General features: G+C 42.6%; 1 protein-coding gene across 8 annotated transcripts in view; it reads left to right on the top strand.

Moving 5' to 3' along the window:
- Positions 1-20,732, top strand: part of KIF13B (kinesin family member 13B) — a 197,621-nt gene that overhangs the window by 132,661 nt on the left and 44,228 nt on the right. For all 8 annotated transcript variants that reach the window (XR_013525465.1, XM_017963648.4, XM_008979053.5 and 5 more), the window contains 10 exons: positions 1,087-1,219; positions 4,783-4,929; positions 5,530-5,559; positions 7,455-7,554; positions 8,410-8,536; positions 9,260-9,315; positions 11,258-11,382; positions 12,935-13,111; positions 16,713-16,805; positions 20,444-20,596. Coding sequence is in view for 7 of the 8 variants with exons in the window: in XM_017963648.4 (XP_017819137.4) it covers positions 1,087-1,219; positions 4,783-4,929; positions 5,530-5,559; positions 7,455-7,554; positions 8,410-8,536; positions 9,260-9,315; positions 11,258-11,382; positions 12,935-13,111; positions 16,713-16,805; positions 20,444-20,596 (1,141 nt within the window). In the remaining variant the exon portion in view is untranslated. The remainder of the gene's footprint in view (positions 1-1,086; positions 1,220-4,782; positions 4,930-5,529; positions 5,560-7,454; positions 7,555-8,409; positions 8,537-9,259; positions 9,316-11,257; positions 11,383-12,934; positions 13,112-16,712; positions 16,806-20,443; positions 20,597-20,732) is intronic.

The following is a 20,732-nucleotide window of genomic DNA, read 5'->3' on the forward strand; positions in this document are numbered from 1 at the left end:
GAGATGGAGTCTCACTCTGTCACCCAGGGTATAGTGCGATGGTGCAGTCTCGGCTCACTGCAACCTCTGCCTCTCAGGTTTAAGCGATTCTCTTGCCTCAGCCTCCTGAGTAGCTGGACTACAGGCGCGTGCCACCACACCCGGCTAATTTTTGTATTTTTTAGTAGAGATGGGATTTCACTCTGTTGGCCAGGCTGTCTTTGATCTCATGACCTCCTGATCTGCTCACGTCGGCCTCCCAAAGTGCTGGGATTACAGGTGTGAGACACTGTGCCTGGCCTGAGATTTTTTTTTCTTCATTCTCTTATTGACCTGAGAAAAATACTTGGCAAATCACTGAAGTACATGGCACTAACTTTGTCTACAAAAAGACAACCCCTGTATTTGCTTTTTTTTTTTTTAATTTTTTAAAAGAGTTGTAGATTATTTTAGATTTGGGGTACATGTACAGGTTGGTTATACTGTGTAGTATATACCTGGACATAGTGTGTGATCTGAGCTTTGCGGTGTGATTGATCCTGCCACTCAGATAGTGAGCCTAGTACCCAAGAGGTACTTTTTCAACCCTTGCCCACTCACTGCTCCCCACCCCTGGGAGTCTCCAGTGTCTATTGTTGGCATCTTTTTGTCCATGAATATTCAGTGTTTAGCTCCCACTTATAGGTGAGAGCAAGGGGTTTTTGCTTTTCTGTTTCTGCATTAATTTGCTTAGGATAATAGCCTCAAGCTGTATCCATGTTGCTGCAAGGGAAATGTGGATTTTGTTGGGTTGTATTTTTATGTGTGTGTGCTTGCTTCTTCTGTACATCTGATTAGAATTTCCATTTTTTGAGTAATGACTTTGAAGTAGATTTGTTGTTTTATCTTTTTGAACTAAGTAAAGGAGCCATTTCTAGTTCTGATATTTTAAATTTAACTTTGCTTTCCATTACATTTGCTTGTATGGTACTCACAGAACTACAGATCATTCTGAATTACTCTGTTGGGAGGTGATTTTCATTGTTAATTCTTATGTGTGTAGGATCCTAAGCTGCCTGTAATGAAATAGAAATGTATGATTTCCCAAGAACTTCACCTGTTTTCTAGATGGAGTGAAGTGACCAGGAAATTGGAATTCTGGGTTCAAATCTTGGAACAGAATGAGAATGGTGAATACTGCCCCGTAGAAGTGATTTCTGCAAAGGATGTCCCCACAGGAGGAATTTTCCAGCTCCGGCAGGTAACAAGATTGTGACTATTAATATTAGATTCTTTGGTGCCAGAAAGCTTAATATTGGCTTCTTTTTAGTAGAAGTGTTGGTGATAGTTAAATCTAGACTGGCCAAGTCCATTTCTTATATTAAAATTCTCCTATCTTATGTGTCACAAGTATTGCTATTAAATTTTTTTTTCTGTTAATAAAGTAGAGACATGGGGATCTCACTTTGTTGCCCAGGCTGGTCTTGAACTCCTGGCCTCAAGTGATCCTCCTGCCTTTGCCTCCCAAAGTGTTGGAATTACAGGTGCGAGCCACTGCTCTCAGCCAAGTATTGCTATTTATAATATTTTTAAAACCAGTTCTGTTAGTGTTAGGTAAGAAAGAGATAAGTTTTGTTGTTGTTGTTGTTGTTGTTGTTTTTGAGACGGAGTTTCGCTCTTGTTACCCAGGCTGGAGTGCAATGGCGTGATCTCGGCTCACCGCAACCTCCGCCTCCTGGGTTCAGGCAATTCTCCTGCCTCAGTCTCCTGAGTAGCTGGGATTACAGGCACACGCCACCATGCCCAGCTAATTTTTTGTATTTTTAGTAGAGACAGGGTTTCACCATGTTGACCAGGATGGTCTCGATCTCTTGACCTCGCGATCCACCCGCCTCAGCCTCCCAAAGTGCTGGGATTACAGACTTGAGCCACCGTGCCCGGCCAGAAAGAGATAAGTTTTAAAGGAAAACTTAGAATTGATCTGTAGGACATAAACCAAACACATCAAACAGCTTTAGAACATGTATGAATACAAGGAGAAGTGATGAGACATGGCAGAAAGAATAAGCATTCAGACTCTCACATGCTTGGGCTGAATTCTGGCTCTCCAGTATCCCAGCTTTCTATCCCTGAGCAAGTTCAATAACCTCTTGCCTTCACTTGTTAGGTAGACATGATGTAACACCAATGTCAAAGGATTAGTGTGAGGATGAAGAGAGATGTTTAAGCTCAGGGCCTGACACATAGCAGGTGTTAACATAAACGTAGCTGGGTAGAAACACAGGCCAGAATCCACAGAACAGAGAAGGATATCAGAGTGGCCACTTAACCCCACGTGCATCTACAGAGTCTGTGCTGCCAACTAACAGTGAGAGGGAAATTGTTAATTTAATTTGTATACGTGATTTGGAATTTTTTTTTTTTTTTTTGCTATACTTGATATTAATACAATGTTTAGGAGACTCCCATGTTCTATGAGAGTTTCCATACTTTAAAACAGTAGTGAAATATTAGAATCACTCTAGAAAATGAACATAGAAAGCATTCAAAGCAAAACAGAGAAAATTAAATGAAAGAAAAATTGCTTAAATGTTTAAGTTTCTGAATGTTTTAAGAGGAGGACAATGATAAACATTTGTTCTCTGACCCCAGCAAATAAATTTTAGCAAAGTGGAAGGAGCTTAAATTAAAGCATGTGTTATACACATAAAGTAGAAATCTTAAGGGCGTGAAGAACATCTTTTTCTGAGGATCTGTTAAAAATATGTATATATCCTCTTCAAAGCCTTAGAAATTCATCTACTGGAAGGCAAGACTGGATAATTTTCTATGATTTAGTGTAAATTGGATATTTAAATATTTATCAGACTTCTGATACTCTTTACTAAAAGTGTTCAAAGAAATGTTGGGTTTTTCAGGAAAGGGCTTTTTGGAGGATATGCCTCTTTACCTTGATGCTGAAAAAATCATGCAAAGTCTGAAAGGGTTTTTCTTATATGATGGCAAAAACCACAATTACTTTTGCACCGACCTAATGTTATTGGCAAGAATAAAGACACAGAGGCCAGAAATTAGGTCCATCTGGATTGAAAGTCATGTGGACAAAGAGCTGGAAAGCAGAAAGGGAAGGGGTTGCAGAAGCTTGTGGCAGCTGCTTCGGAGGGTCTTGAATGCTTGGCTCATGTGAGTGTAACAGCTTTAGAAGTTGAGATGTATGTACTCGAACAGGAAGGTGGCTGAGGACAACTGATTAGGTCAAACCATGTGAAAATGGCTGTTTTAGTAGAAACAAATGGTCAAATAGCAGTGACGAGAAGTTCTGTCTAACAGTTTAAGTGTAGTTTTAAAAGTTTTTCTGTGGAATAGTAAACCATTCCCAAATCCTCTTGCTCCTCTCCTTATGAATTTTCCCTTAAAGTGCACATTTCACCCTTCACTCGTAGGCACAGATTCGAAATAGATCACTTTGGAAAGTAATTAGGCAAACCAAGCAAACAAAAGGTAGCTAATTGTAATGACAAAACTGTTAAGGCTATAAAATGTTTTCTTTAGGATTTTCCCCCCAAAATATCTGAGGCTTCGTCCTTGGTAATATTAAATCAGAAAATATCGGTATCCCATTCATTCATACGAAGCTTGATAGGATCAGTGGTTGCCTGAGTTGGTTTTCCTGAACGTGCAAAGCCCTTGGGAGCTAAAATCTGATGGAAGAGGGCAAGAGTAATTGACTTGCAATTGAAACATATTCCATTTTTCAAATGCTGTTTTACATTTCTAAAATTTACAAACCAAGTTTGAAGTCAGTAATTTGGGAATACTGTAAATTCTCTTTTAAAGTATTAATTCATTGTAAATATATACCAGGTCCCACATAATAAACAATCTGAGCAATCATAATTACTGATATTATATTTATATTTACTGATAATAATATATATTAACAGTTAATATATAATATATATAATATATAATTGATATATTTATATTAGTGATAATGTACTTACTGCTATATCAGTAAATTAAATATATATACACAAATTATGTAATACTGATATTTTTACTGATATTTACACTTACCGATACTGATTTTTTTTATTTACTGATATTATATTTATATTTACTAGTACTTTATTCTTTAATATGTCATGTTTTTCTACAGTAATACTTTAACAACTATATAGTGTTTCATTATATGTACCACAGTTTATTTAAAGTTACCAATATTATACATTTAATTAATATCGAATTTTTTCTTTTTAGAAGTGCTTAAGATTTTTTCTGTGTATGTGTGATTATTTACTTAGCTCCCTAGAAAGTTGAATTGTTGGGTTAAAGGAACTTATATTTTTAACTCAAATTGCCTTGCAGAAAACTTGTACCAATTTAAATTCCCACTTACAGTGTATGAAATTGTTTCATAAACACAGGGCGTTATTGGAAATTCCCCTTCTAAAAGATAATTGCCAGTTTAGGAAGTGAAAATAAAGGTGTATCATGCTTTACTTTAATTTGTATTTATTTCATTATCAGTAGTTGAACTTTTTTATTGGCCAGGGTTTGCATTTCCTTTGTTAGATTTTTTTTAATGTTTCTTCTTATTGATAGCATATGTAAACAGATATTTATTCTGTTTATTAGCTCACTTAAGAGGGAAATGATTTTCCTGATTAGTTTTTGAATTTGTATTTTAGTGCTTAATAAGATATGGTGACAGTGCGTCTGAATTAAACATTTTTTCTCAACATCAGCCTGTAGGGGTCTCTCTAAACAAATTGTTGGATATCAGGAAACTGATTTTAAGACTCTAATTTGTCTGTGACCCAGGGGCAGTCCCGACGAGTTCAAGTGGAAGTGAAGTCAGTACAGGAATCTGGGACTTTACCCCTGATGGAAGAATGTGTATTGTCTGTTGGCATTGGGTGTGTCAAAGTTAGACCCGTCAGAGCCCCCAAAACTCACGAGACCTTCCATGTAAGTTTCTATACCTGTGATGTTCTTCTTGAAAGACAAAAATCAGACCAGAGTGCCTTTTGGAACCTGAAGAAAACTCCTTCCGTGAACAGTTCTTCCCGGGAATCTCTCTGTTTACCTTCGCTGTCTTTTTTCGTGTCTTGCATTTTCATGGAATCACTGCGTCGGACTGTATTACCGGTTTTGCCCTGGAGTAGGTGGCAAGCTGAGGGTTAAAACATCTCCGCCTCCCCAGATTCCACCGTGCCAGCTAGTGATTAACCTCCTCAACATCATCCCGCCCCTCTGCAGAAACCCCCTACTGGCTTGTAAAGACTATTTGCCAGCAGGTGTTTGATTTCCCCTGGCGAGTGGGACTATAAACCCAGCAGGGGAAGCATTGTACTGGTTCCGGAAAAGGTCAAATGAGTGTTCACTTTCCTGTGAGCGGCTCCAACTTCCTGACAACTGTAAAACCCAGAGTGAGGGTGTGGGCAGGTGGGAGGTGAAATTGTGTATTCAGTTGGAAAATATAAATTATGAGTAAAGAGATTGTTTAGCATAGACTGATTCTTGGATAAATCAGTAATTCAGTTCTATGTAATAACTTTTTTCTTGTAGGAGGAAGAGGAGGACATGGACAGCTACCAGGTAGTTTAGCACCTGTTAGCCTCATCTCAAATAAGCATGATTAAAGTATGTAATTATGCATTCCTGGATCTCGCTATAGTGTTATTTAAGGATTAAACAATTCATACTGCTTTTGTTTGCTGTTTTAGAGTAGGAAACATTGAGTGTTGTTTCGTAGACTGCAAAGTGTGTTAGGAGTGGGAAGTCATTTGTGACTGAGATCCTTTTCCAAGCCTGGAGATCCCTTCAGGCTCCCTGAAGATCTCTTCCCTGGACATTTTCTCTCCGGAGTGAGTCAGCACCCGTTGCTCTTATTACAGCTGTCTCATTCGGAGCTTCAGTCAACCCTATGTGTTTCACATTTTTTTAAGCCAGATCTTTCTTCCCTACTTCCTGGAATCATACAGCATTTGGGATTTTTTTTTTTCCTTTCCTTTCTTTTCCTAACTTCTCCAGGATTCTGTTTCTGTCTGTGCAGTTCCATCTGTTAGTCACAGTTCAGGACTGTGAGGGCTCTTTGGAGCCTGATTATGCCATCCGTGCAGTCAGTCTCCTGGTTTTGTATCATTGTAATTTGATAGAAATGTCTGCTTTCCTATAAGTCACTGATAAAAACACTGTATCAGATAGGGTTAAATACAGCGTCCCGCGGCACAACAGCAGAGACTCACTTGAAGCTGACATGAATCACTGTTCCTCAGATGTGATATTCGAGTCCTCTGTGATCTCACTGAAGCAGATGCATCGCACGCTTCTCCATCTTGTCCACAACAATGTCATAGGCTATTTGGTTAAGTGCCCTAGTAAAGTCCAGACACGCAATATCTGCAGCATTCCACTGACCTACCCAGTGTGGTAAACTTATTAGAAAAGGAAATGAGGTAAGATTGGTATGCATATAGGTGTTGACTGCTAGGGTAGTTATTCTGTTGATGATAACCCCTTTCCCCTCTTTCCCCCACCTGTCACCCCCCAAAATGCATGAAAACAAGTGTGAGAAGCATTTATGTGTTGTTGTCTCTGAGAGCCTATGTTGACATATAGAAAGCAGAAGTTGCAAAAGTTGAAGGATTCTTCTGATTATTCTAAGGTATATAAATTGGAAGTTGTTTTTTTTTTTTTTTTTTGAGAGAGGCTCACTCTGCCACCCAGTCTGCAGTGCAGTAGAGTGATTTGGGCTCATTGCAACCTCTCCCTCCCAAGTTTAAGCGATTCTCATGCCTTAGTGTCCCGAGTAGTTGGCATTAAAGGTGTGCACCACCATGCCCAGCCTATTTTTTTGTACTTTTTTTTTTTGAGATGGAGTTTTGTTCTTGTTGACCAGGCTAGAGTACAATGGCGCAGTCTCTGCTCACTGCAACGTCCGCCTCCCAGATTCAAGTGATTATCCTGCCTCAGCCTCCTGAGTAGCTGCGATTATAGGTGCCTGCCACCAGGCCTGGCTAATATTTGTATTTTTATTAGAGACAGGGTTTCACCATATTGGCCAGGCTGGTCTTGAACTTCTGACCTCAGGTGATCACCTGCCTTAGCCTCCCAAAGTGCTGGGATTACAGGCCTGAGCCACCATGCCCAGCCATACTGGAAGATCATTGAGTCCTATTTGTGGGTTTTATCCATTATAGAGACCTTTTAGAAGATTTTTGTTGCAAGTCCTTAAAGTTCTACCCCCAAGCCATTAGAAATAAAACTGGCTCTGGATACCGGAGAATACCCTTTCTGCTCTAGAAAATAATGCTTTCAATTCTGAAAATAGCTGTTTTTGAATTATGGGTGCAGTCAATTGGTGGTAGTAATAAGGAAATTATTGTATACTACCATACCATTCTGAAGTATACTAGAGTAAGATAGAGCATCAGTTTCAGACAGATTATCTTGACATTACATTTAATATGATTTTCCTTGCTTGCTTCTAGGATCGGGATTTAGAGAGACTTCGTAGAAAATGGCTGAATGCGTTAACAAAACGTCAGGAGTACTTGGATCAACAATTGCAAAAGCTTGTCAGTAAACAGGGTAGGAAAAACAAATAGAATTTTTTTTTTTTTTTTTTTGAGACGGAGTTTCGCTCTTATTACCCAGGCTGGAGTGCAATGGCTCAATCTCAGCTCACTGCAACCTCCACCTCCTGGGTTCAGGCAATTCTTCTGCCTCAGCCTCCTAAGTAGCTGGGATTACAGGCACACGCCACCATGCCCAGATAATTTTTTGTGTTTTTAATAGAGACGGGGTTTCACCACGTTGACCAGGATGTCTCGATCTCTTGACCTTGTGATCCACCTGCCTTGGCCTCCCAAAGTGCTGGGATTACAGGCGTGAGCCACTGCACCCGGCCCAAATAGAATATTTTTCTCCCCTGTACATCAATGCATAATTAATTATTCTCCCTTTGTAGCCACATCAGTTAAGAGTCAGATGAACACATCAGTAGTGGGAATGGCAGGAGCAGACGAGTGTTACTCCTTGTTTATGTCATATCCTTTACTCAGCTGTCATATCTTGGTGTAGTCTTCCTTCCATCCCCCACAAAGAAAGAAAATATTGTGCACAAAGCAAATGTGGTCCCTCAAACATAACTTAAAGGTTATCTTTGGATAACCTTTATCCAAAGCTAACTTTTCTTATCCGGAGGGCTTGAGTCCTCTGACTCTGGACCATGCCTGTGCAGTCCCTCTGTAGGCCTCCCAGGAAGTGAAGATGGCCTCTCTGTAAGAACCCACCTGACCTCCCTAGCTGTGGGTTGGTTTTTTATCACTGGGGAGCACTCATCAGCTAGTAAGAGAAATATAGGCAAATCCAGCCTTGACTCAGGACTAAAAGATAAATGGCAAGTGGGGTTTCAGCATTGAATCCTCATTCCCGATGTTCTAGATAAAACAGAGGATGATGCTGACCGTGAGGCGCAGCTCCTGGAGATGCGGCTGACCCTCACTGAGGAGCGCAACGCGGTGATGGTCCCCTCTGCTGGCAGCGGCATTCCAGGGGCCCCAGCAGAATGGTACGAACCATGTGGTGTGTCTCGTGAGGCTCTGAACTCTCACCAGGCCACCTGCTTTTAGTCTGAATTTTACGTGTGCTGTGCTTAATGGAAGATTCACGATAGCATGGGGGGAAAATGTTTAAATCAAAGGAACTGTTAAACTATTTTCATGAGTTCAATAACTATGGCTTGAAACTGTTTTATTAAATAATGTTGTTATTGGCCAAAGTCATTAAGATTTCTGAGAATTTAAATCAATATTTAGTACCACTGCACTTAGCATTAAAAAAAATAGTTAATATGTTAATTACTTGGGTCATTCCCTTAAAAGACTGTTCGGTCATAAGAAAATTGCATCTCCATGCGATTTTGGTTTTGGTGCTGGCTTAAACTGTACTGTCAGCAAATGTTCTGTGCTACTTTATAGAAATTAAAAATAGTAAATTTAGCCAGAGGGAGACTTTAAGTATATCAGTTTATAAGAAAGTAGGTTTAAAGAAGAGAACTTCACTACAAACAGGTGGGGGTGTCTTCTAAGGCTAAGTTCAGGTGTCGGCGTATGGAGCAGCAGCCACAGTGGGGGCTTTGTGGCCTCTCTGACTCTGGATTAGAGTACAACCAGGGCCAGGGTTATTACTGCTCTGCCTGTAACAGCCCCGAATGCCATTAAGGCTGTGTTCCTGTGCGCATGCCGCTGAGAAAGTAGCCTGATCCAGATGCCATGTGTTCTTCATGTTTTAGGACCCCAGTTCCTGGGATGGAGACACATATCCCTGTTATCTTCCTGGACTTAAATGGTAAGTTAAGAGGTGTGTCCTGAAGGCTTAAAATTAGTGCCCACTTAACATACAGATTCCAGCCCAGCACATCCCGAGGCAATCCTGTTACCCTAAGGCTAGGGCCGGTTTGACGTGTGCCCACATGCCCTGGAGGTAGACAGACTGATTTGTGTCGGATTCTCGTGTTTATGACAGTAATAGACGTGCTTCACCATACTCCTCGCCTCTCATCCCTGCAGCTCGTGATGCCATGTGGATGCTCTACTCTCCCAGCGTTAGGATGGTAGCAGTTGGTTTTTGTTGTTGTTGTTGTTGTTTTTTGACGGAGTCTCGCTCTGTCACCCAGGCTGGAGTGCAGTGGCGAAATCCCAGCTCACCACAACCTCTGTCTCTCGGGCTCAAATGATTGTCCTGCCTCAGCCTCCTGAGAGGCTGGAACTATAGGTGTGTGTCACCATGCCTGGCTAATTTTTTGTATTTTTAGTAGAGACGGGGTTTCACCATGTTAGCCACGATGGTCTCGATCTCTTGACCTCAGGTATCTGCCTGCCGTGGCCTCTGAAAGTACTGGGATTACAGGCCTGGGCCACCACACCTGGCTCTTCATTCATTCTTAGGGAAAGACTTCTCTCTGGAAAGGACTACTAGCAATACTCACAAAGCATGTTTCCTTGAGGTGTTTTCTTAGCATTATCTAATAAATTTCTCACTTTTTAACATAAGTTCTTGTGCCATTCATCCCTGTATTACCTATTTTTTAAAAAAAATACTGTCATTTTTCTGATTTCCACTAATCCCCGTGTAAAATATTTTGGGGCCGGATACATTTTATCTATATTCTGCCTGTAGGAGTTCAACCTGTAGGATGGAAAATAGAAAATGGAAAGGTAGATTAAGGATATAAAAATAAGTTAAAAGTCAGCAGTTGAATTTCTAAAACATCTGCAGGACTGTGTATTAATATGCATTCTCCTCAGGAGATGAGGGTGGTTCTCCACTGGTTTCTTCTGCCCAGCTGACGGTGAGATGCAATCTCTGAGGCATTTAGAATCTCCTGCCACTTAGCTTATTTAGATGGAAGATTTTTCTATGCATACAGAGTTAGAGAATAATACTAGATAATACAGCCGCTGTCTGTTCTCCTGATGGGGTGGGGGTTGTTTTTTATTGTTTGCCCCCAGACAGTATCCTGCTATGGTGTTCGCCTGACCTTGTAGCCTGAGGGTGATTCTGGCCTGTTCTTAGTTAGGCTTCCTGGGTAGGTGAGGCCCTCGTGTTTGGGTGTGGGCAGGGATGTGAATAAGAAAGTGGAAAAAATAAGCTTAAGGAAGATGTGTTAGTCTGGGGATTCCAGGGGGTGATCGGGACTTCGGTCAGCATGGTACATGTTCTCGGTCCCTGCACGCCCACCTCCTAGAAAAGGATCTGTGGATGTCTGCTTATCAGTTCCAGGTGAAGGGGAGTGGGGAGGGCCAGGCTCGGTCCTGAGAAACCAGGGGGCCCTGGTACAGCCCTTTGGTTTCCAACCATGCGGCCAGTGGAACCTTCTGCTGAAGGTTCACTGTCACTGTCAGGTTCACTGTCACTGTCAGGTGCCTGGAATCACCCTTGCTCGTTTCTCATTCCTTCAGTGCACTAAACGGTAGGGAATTCAGGTTCTAACTGGTCACTGACATTGATGAGATGACCTTGGGTAACCTCTTAGGTGTCTTGGTTTCATTTGCCTTCCGTGTAAAGCAAGGCATAAACGTAGCAGATGGGATGAGATCATGTTTTGAGGCACTTTCTCATCTGTAAGATCTGTGAACTTTTAAATGGTCATCTTCAGTGTCATGTAAAGTGGCGCAACAAGCAAATGAAATTTGAAGCGGAAGAATTTTAATAATCACATTGAAATTTAACTGGTAGGGGTTAGCCTTGAAAATGATCTCAGTATTTAGTGGAGCTTCTTTGCTTTTAGCTGATGATTTCAGCTCTCAGGATAATCTTGATGACCCAGAAGCTGGTGGATGGGATGCGACCTTGACTGGGGAAGAAGAAGAGGAGTTCTTTGAACTGCAGATTGTGAAGCAGCATGATGGGGAGGTAAGGAAAGCACACCTTGGGAAGAGCAGATGAAAAATGGTTCCCTAACCTCTCCTGGAGCTTTTTGAAACAGTTAATAATCATGGAACAGACAGTCATGCCAGTGCTTTATATTTCTCCAAATACATAAAGAAAAACCTTTCATCATGACTTCCAGAAGAATGGGGCTTAAACATCATATTATATCAATTCTCCTTTTCCTTCCTTTCCTGGTAACTTGTACTGAGCTAGTGTGGGCAGTTCAGATCAGCAGCAGTCAGGAGCTTGAGGCTCCATTCCTTGACCGGTGAAAGGTGGAAGCGGGGGCTGTGGAAGTGCATGGGGGCGAAATGGCACCAGGTTTGGGATTTGCTTTGTTTAGTTTGTTTGTTTGTTTGTTTAGATAGTCTCGCTCTGTCATCCAGGCTAGTGTGCAGTGGCAGGATTTTGGCTCACCTCTGCCTCCCATGTTTAAGTGATTCTCCTGCCTCATTTCCCTGAGCAGCTGGGACTGTAAGTGTGTGACACCATGCCCAACTAATTTTTGTGTGTTTTTTTTTTTTTAGTAGGGGTAGGTTTCACCATGTTGGCCAGGCTTGAACTCCTGACCTCAAGTGATCCACCTGCAACAGCCTCCCAAAATGCTGTGATTACAGGTGTGAGCCAACGCACCTGACCAGGACTACTTGAAAAGAATAGATGAAGGCAGTATGGTGACATCTTGATTTTAATGGTTGAATCTGAGTGATGGGTATATCACCAGAGTTTATTTTCTAATTTTGAGTATGTTCCAAAAATTACGAATATCTTCAGGAAGGAAAGTTGGTATGTGATGCTTTGAGGACGTATTATTACCTAGCAGTATCCCTAAGAAGCAAAACTGAATCTTAACAGTGAGGAATCTGTTGGACACATGCAGTGGCCATGCCTCCCATAGAGCACTGGGCCAGCACCCTTCCAGTTCAGCAGGGGCAAGTGTCACCAGGAAGGGCCGAGCGGCTGTTGTAGATTCGAGTAGAATAGAGGGACTTGACAATGACAGGCAGTGTGTTTGAATCCATATTCAAACGTTTGAATATGGATTCTGTATTAAATAATAGTGTATCGCTGTTCAATTTCCAGGGTATGATATGGACCTTACTTGAAAGGCTCAGCTAAAGTAATGTGTGTGTGTGTGAGCTGCGAGACAGAAAAGCACAAGTGGCCCAACTGTAGCAGTTGGTGCATTGTGATGAGAGGGGTGTGGATCACTGGAGTGAATTTTTGCAGCTTTTCTTGACGTTTGAGCATTTTTTAATACAAATTTTAAAAGTAAGCCACCCAGGATCATCAAGCTCTATACTTTTCAGGCGAAGGTGATTGTGGCCACACCGTCCCACTCCATCATCTCTTCAGGCGAAGGTGATTGTGGCCACACTGTCCCACTCCATCATCTCTTCAGGGCAGCTGTCATAGTAGAACTTTGCTGGTGACTGGCACATGCCCTTGCAGCCTGAGCCAAGGTGGTTTCCTCGAAAGAGTTTTCTGTTTCTGGAGAAGAGGGAAACCTATTTCCTTTCTGTCTTCTCTGCAGGCGAAAGCAGAAGCCTCCTGGGACTCCGCGGTACATGGCTGCCCTCAGCTCAGCAAGGGCACACCCGCGGACGAGCGGCTGTTTCTGATCGTGCGCGTGACGGTCCAGCTCAGCCACCCTGCCGACATGCAACTGGTGTTACGCAAGAGAATCTGCGTCAATGTTCATGGCCGGCAGGTTAGTGCTGAGTGGAAGAAATGCTGTGACCACAGGTGCAGCCCGAGGCACAGCTGTGCAGTGCTTGCTCTGACCTTCTGTCCAAACAAGCTCCAGGAAGCGCTGAGCTTTTCCTTCTCAGGTGACTGCTGCCGTCCTGGACCCATGCTTGCATCAAGACCCAGATGTGTCACTTGCCCCTGGACAGTATTGCTACACTGAATCTTTCTTAGAGCAAATTCACAAACCACGGTCATTCTTTTGGGTACCACACAGCCTGTCAGGGCAAGGCCAGTGGTTTGGTTGTTGCCTTGTCATCTGGGCCCTGTAAAATGAGGACTTTCCCTCAAAGACCAGCTATTAGTTCATTAGGAGAGGGCTGCCTACGCTTCTGTTTCCAGACTTTTTTTTTTTTTCTGTGAGATGGTGTTTCACTCTTGTTACCCAGGCTGGAGTGCAGTGGTGAAATCTCAGCTCACTGTAGCCTCCACCTCCTGGGTTCAAGTGATTCTCCTGCCTCAGCCTCCCGAGTAGCTGGGATTACAGGCGCCCACCACCACGCTGGGCTAAGTTATTTTTAGTAGAGATGGGGATTCTCCATGTTGGCCAGGCTGGTCTTGAACTCCTGACCTGAGGTGATCCACCTGCCTCAGTCTCCCAAAGTGCTGGGATTACAGGCGTGAGCCACTGTGCCCCGCCAGCCTTTTGTTTTGTTTTTAAGAGATAGGGTCTTGCTCTGTTGCTCAGGCCGGAGTGCAGTGATGTGATCATAGCTCGCTGCAGCAGTCATCTGGGCTCAGGTGGGACCCCAGGCACATGCCACCATGCCTGGCTAAATTTTTGTATTTCTTGTGGAGTCCAGGTCATGTTGCCCAGGCTGCTTTCTAGACCTTTTACCTCTTGCAGTCTTTGATTTGTATATTTGGCTTTAGGACAAAAAGGTGAATGAGAAATGGGTAAGCCCAGTGCAGTGGCGCAGGTCTGCTGTCCCAGCAGCTCAGGAGGCTGAGGCCGCAGGATCACTTGAGCCTCGGATCTCGAGTCCAGCCTGGGCAATGCATCTGAAAACAAACAAGAAGAAATAGTCTGTGTCCTTCAAGAGCCAAGTTGATTTGCACAGGTAGATACATAACAGGCAACTGCTCTCAGCCCGAGCTGAGTATGTGGTGCAGGTCCTCAGCACTTGTGGTGAGAAGGCAGGTTAGAGAGGGAAGGATTCAGCCCAAGGGAGTTAGGGGTGGTGGGGGCATTTCAGAGAGGAGGGCAGCATGTGAACTGGGACTAGGAGGGACATTGGCCAGGCAGAGGAGGAGAAGATGGAGTTCTGTGGATAGGAGCAAATACATGTGCAGAGAGAGTCGGGAGGACAGGACGGGGCAGGCTCAGGAACCGCGAGGAGCACCATGTGCCAGGGATCCTGCCTGTGCCAAGGAGCTGGCTCTCCATGTAGTTGCAGCTGGATTATGAAGGACCTTGTGCCACATGAAGGGGTTTAGTACAAAACTTCTAGGTAACAATTTAAGGCCAGATGCACTGGTCATGCCTGTAATCCCAGCACTTTGGGAGACCAAGGTGGGTGGATCACCTGAGGTCGGGAGTTTGAGACCAGCCTGACCAACATGGGAAAACCGCGTCTCTACGAAAAATACAAAATTAGCCAGGCATGGTGGTGCATGCCTGTAATCCCAGCTGCTCGGGAGGCTGAGGCAGGAGAATCGGTTGAACCCAGGAGGTGGAGGTTGTGGTGAGCTGAGATGGCACCATTGCGCTCCAGCCTGGGCAACAAAAATGAAATTCCGTCTCAAAAAAAAAAAAAAGAATTTAAATTTTTTCTGTTACTGGTTTTGCAAATATAAGGATTTGGGAGACTGCGTCTGGGGATCCTTTTAAGCGTCTTATCTCTTTCTCTCTCTCTTTTTTTTTTTTTTTTTGAGACATTCTCAATACACTAACTAGAACCAGTACAGATGAAAATCTTTTCATTTAAAAGAGCACAGTGATGGTTGACAGGCTCCTAGATGTAATCTCCACCCCTAAAAATTAATCTTTAGTTCCAAATGTCACATTGATATCAATCTTTGAAATGAAGACTGGCGGTAATGCCATTAAAATTGCAGCTCTTTAGCCTGGCAATCCAGCATCAATAAAATCCAGGTCACAGGGTTAGCTATAGAGGTATATGGTGTGCTCCCATTCACTCTCTGTCTCCCTTTTCTCATAAGTGTGTGAGGGTTTGAAAAAGACACACTGCTCATGGGGAGCATTTTGAAGAGTGATTTTCCATTTCAGAATTAGGCAATCCTGGTTGCCAGGCCCTCAGACTAACCTGGCACCACCACCGACCCCACAGGGTCCTTGACAGAAAAGGTACATTGTACAGCCACCACGTGTCACTTGGTTTTTGTTGTTTCTATTGTAGGGACAATAGGTTGCCATGTTTTGTTTTTTTTTTTTCCTGGTTGAAACCGTGCGAAGTATTTTTAAGGCATGCCATTTTCTTTCTCAATTCCAGGTATTTCCTTCCTAAGAATGGTCATGTGGAAAGCCATTCTTTATAACAAGAACAGGAGCTTCCATAAGACGCTCAAACACACATGTCAGCTTCACTAATACCATACAAATGGAAAACCAAAAGGTAGAATAATAGTAGCATCTGCATCTCCCTTCGCCACCCTAAGGACGGCGATCTCTATACCTTGACTATTCTAATTAGCCTTGGCTCAGCACTGCAGGGCTAAAGTCAAGGGAGAAAAGCAGTGACATAAATGGTCTCTTTGCATTCTGAGATGCTATATTCTTTTTAAAAATTAACTAAAGATCATTGAATATGAAATAAATTATCGTTAGGTAGGGTTGTGAAATGGTGTATATCCAAGACCACATAGCTCGGCGTTGCTATTTTCTTGGGGGTGTCATGTGATTCTGCCATTCCTTTTGCATGGGGAGAAAGCTCGGTGCCCGTTTCACGTTCTCTCCCCCTTACCTTTTTTCCCTGATGGTATTCCGCTCTCATCCCTGCTCTCCCCAACCTCTGCAGAGTGTTCAGTCTTAGCAGCATCTCAAAATGAGTCATCTGTGCATTAATTCAACAGTTCAGTTCCTTACTGTGCAAAGAGCATAGTCAGCATAAACAATGACCGTGCACTCTTAAATCATTCCTCATAACGATCTTGCTTTGGTCAAGCATTTAATGCCTGGACTTGTCAATATTCATGGTACAAGATGTCGATCATGCTGGGAGGAAGAAGTGTGAGCATCACCAGTCCTTGCTTCCACCTGAGTTAGAAGGTCATTTTATTGTGTGGAACTCAACAAGCTTGTATTTCTGTAGCTAAATGCTAAGCAGCATTCATCCGTGTGCCTACTGCCAGCTTACAGTCTTGGTCTGTACGTTTCCTCTGTTGGGTGTGGGGCCTGTCCACACGGTGGGCGTCTAGTAAGTTGGTTTCATGTCACAGGACAACGTTGAGGAAACTACTTGGTGATTTCACTTGCTTAGTTGGAAACATGCTCCGTTTTCTTATAGTGAGAATGAGCCAGTATGTTTCATGCTGTCTTTTGTTAATGTAAACTCAATTTTTCAGGTGGGAAATCATATATTTTCTATTTTGTCTTTCTCCAGGGTTTTGCACAGAGTCTCCTAAAAAAGATGTCTCATCGAAGTTCTATTCCTGGCTGTGGAGTGACTTTTGAAATTGTCTCCAATATTCCAGAGGTGAAGGATATACAATTGAATTTACTAAAAATAAACACTTTAAAAGAGCCAACTCCCTGAAAAGTGACTTACCCGAGACATATGAATGAAGTGAAAGTGTTTGTTTAGGGAAGCTATAGATTTTTACAGGAATTCTCTAATATCCTTTCATAGTAAAGTGTACTTGTGGCTTTAAAACTTTTAGTATTTTGTTGAAGAACTTTCTTTTGAAAAGCAAACCAACACCTTTTTACACGGAAGATGACAGAAGAGAAACGTACGGTACCCAGGAAGGGAAGCAGCATAGCTTAGATATTCCACTTGGATCCTGAAGTCGCTCAGAAATCTTGTTTCTGTCATTTATTTGCAAAGTAAACTTGGGCAACTTACTTTGAACCCATATATATGTAGATATTTTTTCTTGTCAAATGGGGTTAGTAATACCTTCTGCACAAAGTGGTTTTTTTTGTTTTTGTTTTTTTTGAGATGGAGTCTCGAACTGTTGCCCAGGCTGGATTGCAATGGCACGATCTCAGCTCACTGCAACCGCTGCCTTCTGGGTTCAAGCGATTATCCTGCCTCAGCCTCCCGAGTAGCTGGGATTATAGGTGTCTGCCACCATGCTCGGCTAATTTTTTGTATTTGTAGTAGAGACAGGGTTTCACTGTTTTGGTTAGGCTGGTCTCAAACTCCTGACCTCATGATCCACCCGCCTCAGTAAGTGCTGAGATTACAGGGTGAGTCACCACTCCCGGCCTGCACAAGGATCAAATGAGACAATATATGCCAATTGATGTGCATGTACTAGAGAACATGTTATCGCTACTATTGTTGTTACTATGATTATTATTTTATTAGTACTGTTATTTCCCTGTCTGAACTAATTGAGATATTCAGAGGATTCAGACAAGTGGAGCTTAAACTGATCCCTGGTAGAAGCTTGATGGAAGATGTAGCGTATCCATGTTTCCTAAGAGGTGTCCTGAACTAAACGTGTATTCATTCACCCAGGCACCAGTACAGCTGGGAAATGGGCATCCCTTGCCAGGCCAGGAGAAGTGAGGGTCCTAGGGAAAGGGCTCTGAAAAGAGAAAAGTCCTTCTCCCACCCTCACCCTCAAAGAGCAGGGCGTAGGCAAAGGGGTGGAGACTTTGCTTCTTCAGGGGATGGAGAAGTAGGGGTGTAAGACATCAGAGGACACCCCTCCTCACCATGCCATCAACACCAGCACCAGTTCCTGTCATTTCAGGGCTTAGGATTTGTCCATTGATTCTGTTGAGTATTTGAACAATAGGTGAACAGTGTATATTTTAATACAGAGGTCAGCTTTTGGAGAAGAAAAATATTACACAGTACTTAGGCTTTGTTTTAGCTCTCTTGTGTTGCAAAATGCTTTTCCCTCTCAAGTCATGTTGGAGAGTAACTAGTTTTTCCCTGGATCTTTAAAGTGGTAGATTTGCTTAGTAAATATTAACCATCTAATTTAATTTGGAGTTTGCAGAACATCTAAAAATAAAGCCTGTTTGCAGTTAGTCGTTGCCCAGTCTTGGATCTATTACAGATTACTCTGTGCTTCATTCACTCGTGTTTGCAAGATTTAAAACAAGTATTTATCTACCTCTAGCTAGAGACTTACTGTTTATTCTCTGTATCTAAACACTTTCTATGTTTTCCAGTTGGTTCAGATCTTATCTCTGTAAATGGCTTGAATGCAGTTGAGAAACAGTGACGGTTTTAGGGAACTGTCTTCATTTCTTCCTTTTCTTTCTCCATTTCCTTCTCTCCCACTGAGTTTCTTACTCCTTTTAAAAGTGCTTTTATTCTCCAGGTTTTAAAAAGGAAGAAATAAGGGGGTTTCAGCTTGAAGATAAACATAACCTCATGATTGCACTGTTAATTAGCTCAACATCCAAACTGGCAAACATTGTTTCCACGTTATCAAATCTTGATGATAAAGGCAAAATGAAACATAAAGCTGATTGTGTAAAGACTAGACCTAAAAACAAAAGGCTTCCTTAGTAGGCAAGTTTCATCATGCAAAAGCCCTAAAAATTCCTTGTGTTCTGTATCACAGAAGCCCTCAGGGCATCATGGCCAAAAGAAGTGGTCCAGGCCAGAGACAGTTTCTTTCTCCTTGTAAAATCAGGATAATGTCTGTTTTCTTTAGACACAAGTATTCTGTATGGCGGTGAAAAGAATACCCTATACCAGGAGACATGAGACCTAAGTTCTGGCCTTGACTCTTGCCAGTTGTGTGGTCTTCTTCCTCTTGTCATCTAGGAAATAAGGATGATTCCTTCTTTTCATGGTTATTATGAGGTTCAAATGAATTACTGTGTGAGACAAAAGATTTTATGAACTGAAGCCATCTTACAAATCCTCCCATATTTTATCTGTTTTAAAGCTCATTAAAATTTTTAAAAATATCTTTGAAGTTATAATGTGTCTTACAATTGATGGTATCTTAAAATTAATTAGCAGAGGTTTTTTTAGCCCCTTAATCGTGTGTAAAATATTTTGTCTTATAGTTGATAGCATTTCAGATGCAGCGGCATACGGACACACATTTCGTGATTTTTGGCATTATTATAAGAAATTTATAAGTGAATAAAGTACCTGATTTTCCCTGAGAAAAGTAATTTGTTAAGAACCCACTTTGTGGCTCAGTGCAGTAGCTCACACCTGTAATCCCAGCACTTTGGGAGGTCAAGATGGGTGGATTACAAGGTCAGGAGTTTGAGACCAGCCTGGCCAATATGTTGCAACCCCGTCCATACTAAAAATACAAAATTGGCCAGGCATGGTGGTGGGCACCTGTAGTCCCACCTGCTAGGGAGCCTGAGGCAGGAGAGTTGCTTGAACTCAGGAGGTGAAGGTTGCATTGAGCCAAGATCATGCCACTGCACTCCAGCATATGCATCAGAGCACGACTATGTCTCAAAAAAAAAAACAAAAAACAACACTTTGCTTGAAATAACTAAATACATTAATAAAGCCCCTTTGTGACTATGTGTGTCCCATTTATATGCACGTCTAGCTCCAGTCCCTGAATTGGGGATGGGCTGTACCAGAAAGCTCAGTGCAGGAGAACTGACCTAGATAACCTCTCCTTGGTCGGCTCTAGGCTTTTGGCCTCTGCCACTCGAGCAGAAAATTGAACCCAAGTTGCCATGTTCTGAATATGTCATTTACCCTGGGCTGTGTGGTGGCAGGGGCTGAAACCCTCTGTCCACTAACATCTCCATACCAGGCCTCCTCCCTGGGAGGCAGCTTGGTTCCCACCCTGTGTGGCAGTCACCCCAGTGCCTCTTTCCTTTCTCTGTCCCTCAGGAGTTTGAGGGCAGTGGGTAATGTTTCTGAAATACTGTTTTTATGGTGGTTACATTTCTGGCTAGTCTACAAAATTGTTTCTAACTAGTCATGGGTTTTTTGAAGTGGGAATGTAGTAGAGATCAGTTTTGTTGACACTGTGCTGTGTTTCAGCTGCTCTATGTTTAAATTAACTAGCCTTTCAAGTAAACCTAGTCACCTTTCATTATTCCCCTGGAAAAATGCATTGGCGTTCCAAAGCTGACTTTAAAACGAAATACATTCCGTGCACGTGTGTGTGTGTGTGTAGATCAAGAAACTTTTATAACATATAACTTTCTGCTCCTCAGGATGCCCAGGGAGTGGAGGAACGAGAAGCATTAGCACGAATGGCAGCCAATGTTGAAAACCCAGCTTCTGCTGACTCAGAGGCTTATATTGAAAAGTACCTGAGGAGCGTGCTGGCGGTGGAAAACCTCCTGACTTTAGATCGCCTGCGCCAGGTTAGCCAACCGCGTGGATAGGGCGGGCAGCAGAGGCTCTGGTGCAGGCTGAGTCTGTGTTTGACTCTGTAATTCAGTGTTGCTGCGTCTGAACATTTGAAGAGCTCACTCTGATGAACTTTGAATCCAGAGTGAT

This window comes from Callithrix jacchus, chromosome 13 (assembly GCF_049354715.1).
Source record: "Callithrix jacchus isolate 240 chromosome 13, calJac240_pri, whole genome shotgun sequence".
In the NCBI taxonomy this organism is placed as follows: Eukaryota; Metazoa; Chordata; class Mammalia; order Primates; family Cebidae; genus Callithrix; species Callithrix jacchus.